This window comes from Geospiza fortis, unplaced genomic scaffold (genome assembly GCF_000277835.1).
Source record: "Geospiza fortis unplaced genomic scaffold, GeoFor_1.0 scaffold583, whole genome shotgun sequence".
In the NCBI taxonomy this organism is placed as follows: domain Eukaryota; kingdom Metazoa; phylum Chordata; class Aves; order Passeriformes; family Thraupidae; genus Geospiza; species Geospiza fortis.
Window position 1 is genome coordinate 416,630 of NW_005054588.1, and position 8,977 is coordinate 425,606.

The 8,977-nt window shown below is 39.7% G+C and overlaps 1 protein-coding gene across 1 annotated transcript in view; it reads left to right on the forward strand.

Annotated features, from left to right (window-relative positions):
• Window positions 1-8,762, forward strand: part of LOC102041707 (solute carrier organic anion transporter family member 1C1-like) — an 11,410-nt gene extending 2,648 nt beyond the window's left edge. The window contains exons 6-13 of the mRNA XM_031064415.1: window positions 1,658-1,894; window positions 2,761-2,925; window positions 3,400-3,595; window positions 4,480-4,642; window positions 5,341-5,525; window positions 6,525-6,589; window positions 6,732-6,849; window positions 8,549-8,762. Coding sequence (XP_030920275.1) covers window positions 1,658-1,894; window positions 2,761-2,925; window positions 3,400-3,595; window positions 4,480-4,642; window positions 5,341-5,525; window positions 6,525-6,589; window positions 6,732-6,849; window positions 8,549-8,762 — 1,343 coding nt within the window. The remainder of the gene's footprint in view (window positions 1-1,657; window positions 1,895-2,760; window positions 2,926-3,399; window positions 3,596-4,479; window positions 4,643-5,340; window positions 5,526-6,524; window positions 6,590-6,731; window positions 6,850-8,548) is intronic.
• Window positions 8,763-8,977: the final 215 nt, after the last annotated feature.

Genomic DNA, 8,977 nt, shown 5'->3' on the forward strand with positions numbered 1-8,977 from the left:
GGATATTGGATTTGTGGATCCAGGTAAGCAAAACAGACGAATAGTGAGAGTGAGCTAATGCTTGTTCACAAGAATTGCCTATAAATGGTTTCATATGTTTGCATTATATTCATTATATTATATATGTTATGTTTGAATTATATTTATTTAATTGTTTTATTGTAGAATAGATTGACATTTTATGATTATTATTATTGAATTATAAATATTATTTATTAGATATATAACATACATAATATATATTATATATTGTATATATAGTATATATTATTTTGTATATAATGTATACTATAACATATATAGTATATATACTATATATGTTATATATTATATATAATGTGTATAATATTATATATTGTTATAACTTATAAGTAAATTACTTCAATTATAATAATAAATTATTATTGGAATAATTTACTAATTTTTATTCATTGAATTACTGAAAGCTTTTAGAGTAAAAGCAGAGTTAGACTGGGAGCATATTTTAGAACTGTGCTTTAATATTAACGGGTTGTAATACACACTTAAGCCTAAGAATTAGTACTAAGAACTCTCACAGAAACAAGATTTTTTTCTAAACTGGAATTTAAAAAAAAAAGATTCTGCTAGTGCAGCAGGTGTACAGTTTGGGGGAATGACCCGCCCTTTCCACTGAGTATTTTACATTTTACGTAGTTTTGCAGCACAAAATACACATTCTCTCAGCCCTTGCTTATTCAGATGAAATGAAAACACATGTATGTACTCACATCTGCACAGTGCCAGAGGAGACACAGCAATCCCTGTAAGTGGTGGCTGTTCCTTGTTTTTCTAGCAGGACAGAGAAGTTTTCAGATCTTCAGAATCCTGTAGCTAGATAGGTGAACTATTTTGTCTTTGCCCTTTGTTAAGCCAATGTTCGATTTCATTAAGGAGTAAAGACAGTGAGCCAATTCTGGTCATGCAGTGAAAAGTCTTTTAATCTTGGTTGCTCACAAAACATGCCAGAATTAAAAACCATAGAAATAGAACTAGCTGCTCTCATCTCCATTGCAGTACATTTAAAGCCATAGGTAATTTCACTGACGCTACAGAGAATGTTCAATTGCTTAATAGCAACCTACACAATTCAGGAAAGCAGAGCAAGGTCTCAGGAGCCAAAAAGCACACTACGCTTGAGGCCTGTGTGGTTTCCCATGTGCTGGGGAAGGACCTTGGTGTTGCTCTGTCTGCCACAAAACATCAGTCAGTGAAACGTGTAGAATGGCAGATAAAATAACACTGGACAAACAGGAATGGCTTCAAACCAAAAGAGAGTAAGGTTGGATTAGATGTTAGGAAGAAATTCTTCCCTGCAAGGATGGTAGGGCACAGGAACCAGTTGTTCCTGTGAGAAGCTGTGGATGCCCCATCCCTGGAAGTGTCCAAGGCCAGGCTGGAGGGTCTCAGAACATCCTGGTTACCCCTGAAGTGTCCCTGCCCACAGGACGCCTTCCAATCCAAACCGATCCATGATTCTATAACACCATCCAGGGTATGATTCCTGACACCTTCACTGCATGTTTGGCCCCTCACTAGATCTTTATAGCTGAAAGGCACTACAAAATGTAGCAGTAAAAGGCTGGGAAGGTTCAGCTTCTCCACTGGGGTAACTTGTGCCTGTTTCCCTCCTTTCCAGGGAGCATCACCATCACCCCACAGGATTCCCGCTGGGTGGGTGCATGGTGGCTCGGCTTTTTGATAGGTGGAGTACTCAGTTTCCTATCTGCTATTCCATTTTGCTTCCTGCCAAAGAGCTTGAAAAAGCCAGAGGGAGCCAAGAAGGACAAAGCTTCACATAGGCTCTTGGAAAACATGGGGAATAAACTTTCTCCTGAAAAAACCAAGCCAAGGAAGTGGTCAGCGATGCTGAAAGGCAAGTGTTTCTCATGTGGTATAAATGTGAAAAGCCTATAATAGGCACAGCACACATAGGAAATGTAACAGTTCTGAGAAATATTTTGCCTACCTGCACTTCCATCTAAACCAGGCAGCTATCCCCAGGAAAGGGAAGGTCCACCAAAAATTATTAGAAGTATTCAGGACTCTGAGGTTCTGCATGCATCACCTGAAATAAATCATCACCTGAGTGGCACCTACCTCTAAAATTTTGCACTGGAAGAAATTTGAACAGTGGAAAAGTGTTCCTGTATCTGAACCTAAAGGAACTCTTCAAAGGCTCTTTTTGCCACATCGAAAGACAAATTATTTATTTGAGAGAGTTCATGGAGACTCTGAAGTACATTGGTGCCTGATGAAAATACTTCAGTCTTGAATAGTTCTGGTTGTGCAGTCCTTAGGCCAAAAAAAGTGGTGGAAAGGTGATGAAAAGAAGTGGCTTTGCTTCATTTGCCAAATTTTTTGTTCAGATCCCAGTGGAAGACACTGAGACAACCCCACTGAGGCAGCTCTCACTTAGCCTTGAACCTGTGATAATATTCATGCAAGCTGAACAAAGTCTGGGCTGTGTGGAGCCCTTTTGACTTCATGTGCATATCATAATAGAGCAGCCAGACCTTAACCCATACTTCTGTCTCCTTTTAGGATTCTCTTCCTGCATCTCAACCTCTGGTGTTTTTCAAGAGCCTGATTTTGCTTTCAGATACCCTCATGCAAATGAAGATCAGTACAGCTTGCCCTTGGACAGCTGAGAGCAGGACCTTGCCCTAGGTTTTGCAGGTTACTCACCCGTAATTATGCCATGCATCTCTCAATGCCAACTCATATGTCCCTCTCTTTCAGATTTCTATAACTCCCTGAAAAAGGTATTGGGTAATCGAATGTACTTTACATTTTTGTGTTGCTCACTGTTACAGTTCAGTAGTTTTATTGGTTTCGTGACTTACAAGCCAAAGTACATGGAACAGCAGTATGGACAATCTACATCCAAATCCAACTTCCTAATAGGTGAGAAGGGCTGCTTGTGCTGCCTGCAGTGCATGGGGATAGGTTCTGGTGGGCTTTATCTGGGGCTCAATTCCATGCAGAGCAGGTGGAGGTAAATGGTGGTCTGACCTGAACCTGAATTATTAAAAATATAGGTTTTGTGCCTATGGGACCATAAGAAATTTTAAGGTTATATTACATTACATTGCATTTATATAAGATTTATAGGAAGGGCGCCCCAAATATGCAATGACTGCGGTGTGGAGGTTTTAGTTGCTGAAGCATCTGGCAAGTTCCTTGCAATGGGAGTGGGTTTGGAGGGGTAGGCACTTCACAAACACCAACTCCCAGGGGCTGGATTTAACACAAACCTTCCTGAAGTCGTAACAGACCATAAAGCTGAAAGGAACAAAAAAAAAACCTAAGGACAGACTTTGGCTCTTAAGGTTATAATGATTCTTTAATTCTAACATTCCCCTATATGATCTCTTTCAGGAGTTACAAGCTTACCTCCTGTAGGTCTTGGGATTTTCCTAGGAGGGCTTATAATGAAAAAGTATAAAATGGGCATCATTGCAGCAGCCAAGTTTTCATTTATCATGTCATTTCTGTCCTATGCCATGGGCTTGTTACACTTTTTTGTTGGCTGTGATAACCACATGGTGGCAGGAATGACAGTGTCCTATGAAGGGTGAGTATCAAACAGAAAAAAGATTGTGGTTTTCTCCATAGTTCTCAAAAAAATGTACTGTGGCATCAAGGCTAAAGGAGAAACATGCTTTTGCAAGGCATGAGAGAAAGTGAGCACTGCCACATGTCACTGGGGTAGTTTTGTTGGTCAGCCTGACAAAGCCCAACGCTGGCTAAAGATTAATCAGGAATTGCTTCATTAGCAATGCAGGTTGTTTTGCTGGGGGAGGGTGGGAATATTGCTGTGCAAGGTTTTCACTAGGAATGTAAATGGTGGACCAGGGAATATGCTTAGGGAGCACTGGGATGATAAAATGGCAAGTACATAAGTTTCATTTTCCTAGGAAGGAGAAAATGAGTGAAGACATATCTTTTTGTTCACACAAGGGATGTCTGAAAGCAAAAGATAATACTGCATTCTTCATATCCTTGATGAAAACTTAGGCTAGGCTATAACAGAGGAGTGTTTTTTAACTACAGAGACCAGGAGATTTGATTTCTGTCACTGGTGCATTTTTACCAACTAATATATTTGACAAGACTGTGATAACTCTTGCTAGCTCTAAATTGAGCTAGGGGCGAGTCCAAATGACCTCTCCTTCCTTTCTCTTTTCTGTCTACACCTGCAAAATCAGTAGCAATGTTTTAATTTGTTTTAAAGTTCTGTATAATCTAGCAATGGCTTTAATATCAGTGCTACTTGCACTGATATTAAAGGATGGAATCTGAAACAGACCAGTAGAGATGTAGAAACTCAGCGGTGAAAACATGTCCTGGGCACGTGAGGTGGGGTTCAGAGCAGCAACACTGTCACACAGAAGGGACTTCACAGACTCCAGGACTGAATTAAAAATGTCTTACACTTGTCTGAACTTAATTTCCAAGCAACCCCATTCCGTACCACAACAATTCCCTGTTTTCGGAATGCAACTCTCACTGCAAGTGTGCCTCCAACGTGTGGGACCCTGTGTGCGGAGCCAATGGCATCACCTACGTCTCTGCGTGTCTGGCTGGCTGTGGCACTTCTGTGGGACATGGACAGAACACTGTAAGAGACCCTGCTTTGGCTCCCTACCAGCCTCTTTTCCATGTGACATCAGGGATTTAGTAGGATAAAGCATTTCAGCAAAGCCAAGTTACTGGGGACAGGTCAGTAAGGGATTTTTGATTTCTGGCTACAAACAGCACAGAAAAGAGACATTTCTCCGAGTTATTGCACATCAAGCAAAAGGCCCTAGCTCCTTGTTCTAGATATTAACTTTTGTCTTCTGTAGGTTGAGCACAAGAGGGGGAAACACACCAATCAAGTTGGTTTCATGTTGCCTGAAGGTTTTCCACAGGCTTTGCCTTTCATAAATGTCATTTTGGCTGCCCTGAGGCTTTACCTGACAATTGATGTACACTAAGATAGAGTAGTATCTTCCCTGCTAGTTATCATTAATGTTTAAATATGAAAAATGGGTAAAGGCAAGGCAGCTTGTTTCCTCCATGTGAGACTTTGAGATGTCAAAAACTTCTTGTTTTTCTGGGTGACTGAGTTTTGCTTGGCATGGAGATAATGCCCAGAGTTCCAGAGACAAATCTCCAGTCCATGGATGTAAACCTTCATTGGGTTGTGCCATTTGCATGTTTCCTGATCACTCCAGAATATAAATGGTCTGGAGCCATCTCCTTACTCTGTTTTGTCTCCATCAGAATCCCCATTTCATGAGCAGCGTCCTACCAAACCTGTTTTGTGTCTTCCAGGTCTTCCATAACTGCAGATGTCTTGAGATCAGCAGTTCATGGACAGGAAACAATTCTGCCACCTTGGGGCCATGTCCAAAAAGTGATGATTGCTCGAGGAATTTCATTTATTACACGGTAATACAAGTCATAGGTGGATTTTTCTATGCCCTGGGAGCCACTCCTTCATTCATACTGACGTTCAGGTGAGTATAGCTGGCTGCTGTCCAAAGGCTCTCTAGGGAGGCTTTCAAAGTCATGTTTGGTTCCTTATCTTAGAGAAAAATGGAGTTTCCTGCTGATCAGGAGCTGCAGTGGTAGGACAAGGAGTAATGGGTTCAGACTGAAGAGGGAAAGTTTAGGTTAGAGGAAATTCCTCCCTGTGAGGGTGCTGAGGCCCTGGCCCAGAGAAGCTGTAGCTGCCTCATCCCTGGAAATGTCCAAGGCCAGGATGGATGGGGCTTGGAGCAGCCTGGGACAGAGAAAGGTGTCCTTGTCCATGGCTTTGGAACAAGGCAATTCTTTAACATCCCTTCCAAACCAAACAATTTTGTGATCCTCTGGTTCTGTAATCAGGTTTTCCAAAATATGTCATTTTTTCTGCTTGGATTTTGAAAGTGCCATGCAGTTGCCAGGATTTCTGGATGTGCAAGGATATGGCAGAGGCTGGAGATAGGATGAATTCAAGACCAGTGCCCATTTCTGATGCCTGCAGTGCAATTCCCCATGAAACAGATGAGCCAGGAGGCTTTGTGCTGTCCAAGATGTGTCCTTGCACAGAGGAATTCTGTTCAAGCAGAGAAAGATGCTGCACTGACCCTTCTACCTGCAATTCTTTTGTCTTAGGGCAGTAGGATATTTCCCATGAAATATTCCATCAAGTAGGGAAATGTATGCCTAAGAGTGAAGGCAGTTGGAGAACTCATTTCCAAAAGGTCAGGATAGACTCTGATTATGGCTTTAAAACTTCAATTCCTCAATTATGCATGGGAAATGGAATTACCAGGAGCTATTTGATGAAAATCAGTAGATTAATTCACCTTTTTCATATCACTTGACACACCTCAGCACTCTTCTTCCAAAGAACTTCCAAAGTGCTCCTTCTGTCAACAAGGGTATTAAATTCAGGTTATTTAGTAGCATTTAATAGGCATGTCTAAGCACTAAATAGGCCAGCACTTCTTACTTATCCCTCATTTTTGCAGATGTGTCCAGCCAGAGCTCAAAGCTCTCGCAGTTGGTCTCTTCACACTGGTTATGAGGATGCTGGGTAAGAGAAACCATTGCAGGGTCCAGCCCCCCTGGTGCTGCTCTGGGAGCCTGCAACCACCCCTAAGGAAATATAAATCTGATTTCTAAGAGGGTGTCCTTTCCTGTGAAACCCTGTCCCATTTTCTGCTGTCTCCTTGCAGCTGGGATCCCAGCACCAGTTTATTTTGGAGCAGCCATTGACAGGACCTGCCTGAAGTGGGGCAGCACCAGCTGTGGGAAGAGAGGGGCTTGCAGGCTCTACGACTCCAATGCACACAGGTAAAGAAAATTAGGGCAAAAAACACCTCCCTGTGGAAATGAGTTGGTGTTTGTGGATCCCCAGGACTGATGACAATCTGATTGAAATGAAACTACTGATAAATTTGTGACAATATGAGGTATTCTGAATCCAAGCTTAAACTCTCGTATGCCCACGAGAAAGCAAAATAACAGGTGAAGAATTTTGGAGGGAACTAAGAAGTGGAAATTTATTTACTGAAAATTAAATCCTGACTAACATTGCTTATTTGCTTTATGTGATGAAATGTTGCTTATGTGCTAAATACTAGAAAGAGAGGGACGACAAAACAGATGCATGCACAGCAATGGACACAAAAGAAGGAACAGGAGAGATGAAAATCTTGACTCCATGTTTAGAAAGCTGGCATTCTATTCTATTCTATTCTATTCTATTCTATTCTATTCTATTCTATTCATTATATATACTAAAACTACACTAAAGAATAGAAGAAAGGAGACATCAGAAGGCTTGAAAAGTGATAAAAAACTCGTGACAGCTCACAGCCTCAACACAGCTGGCTGTGATTGGTCATTAAGTAAAAACAATCCACATGAGACCAATCAAAGATGCACCTGTTGGTAAACCATCTCCAGACCACATTCCAGAAGATAATTATTATTTACATTTCTTTTCTGAGGCTTCTCAGCTTCTCAGGAGAAAAATCCTAGTGAAAGGATGTCCATAAAATATGTCAGTGACATGGAAAGACATGTTCTGGTCTCTTACACTGAAGGGTATGATCCAAAATCATGGTCAGATATTAACTCTGGGCTCAACTTTAAGTTGGCCCAGAACTCCTGAAATTGAAAAATCTCGAGATCATATCTTAAGCTCCCAATTTTTAGTCAGTTTTTATGTTGTACAAAAGAAATTTAATATCCATGACAGAGATTTCTGAAATGAATTGTGTCTTTTCAATATACTTATATTAAAAATATAAAATTTATATTTTATTTTATTTATTTTTAAAATTTATTTATTATTTTATTTATTTATTTTTAATATATCTATAAAAATTTTATTTAAAAATTTTAATATACCTATATTAAAAATACACAATATTATAATACTTAAAAAATACCTCAGACCTTAGGACTTTAAAGAGGAAAGTTACCCAAATTTACATTATTTGCAGGTAGTTTGTTCACACTGGCAATAAAGTTAACTCTGTGCATTGGCCACTTTTGAGGAAATAGTCCATGGAGAATATTGTACTGAGTAGCTGGAGTTGTTGGGGAAACCCAAACACTATCAGTCTCCTGGGGAAATGCTCCATAGATTTTTCTCTGTTTCACTCAAGCCTTGGCTACTTCTGATAAGTTTTTTATTTTTACTTCCAATAGACCACTCTGGTGACCTCAGTATATTTCTAGCCCTAAAGAGTCTAAAGCCTTAAAGTGATCCAAAAATCTTCCCCCAAAAACAGGGAAGATGATAGAAGTTTCACTTTGAAATTATCCTCATAAGCAAAAAGAATATTATCAGCTCTTTAAGAGAAGATTTTGCAAGTAAAAATGTCCAGTATTTGGTATCATTCACAAACAATGAGTTTTAATGTCTTCCCCTAGGCTTTTTTTTTTTTAATATCTGAAAGCCTTCAAAGCCATTAAAGTGATTTTCTTCAGTGTTTTTGAAAAATGCAACACCTGGCCTAATTTTCTGTGCTCTGTCCCACAGGTATGTCTACCTTGGTTTAGGAGCACTTTTAAGAGGTCCTTCCTTTTTGGTTGCAATAATTTTTTATACAATGATAAAGAAACACTTTCAAAATAAGAACTCCACGCCTGTGGAGAATGGACAAGAAGATGCTGCTATGAATAAAGAAGACAATTGCAAGATCAAAGATCGTTTGCCAGGTTCTTCTGATGCAGAGAATGAATCCTCTATTTAGAAAGAAATTTAGACATGTGAATCAAGTCAGCTTCTTTTAGAAACACCATTAAAAATACTGTGAGTAACTAAATAATAAATATGTACAGAGAGCATAACTAATAGCAAAACTCCAAACAGCAATAAACACTAACAAACAAGAATGGAAGTGCCTGATGTGTACCTATTACCAGTAATAACAGAATGAGTTACACAAACTGAACCAAATTCTTATCA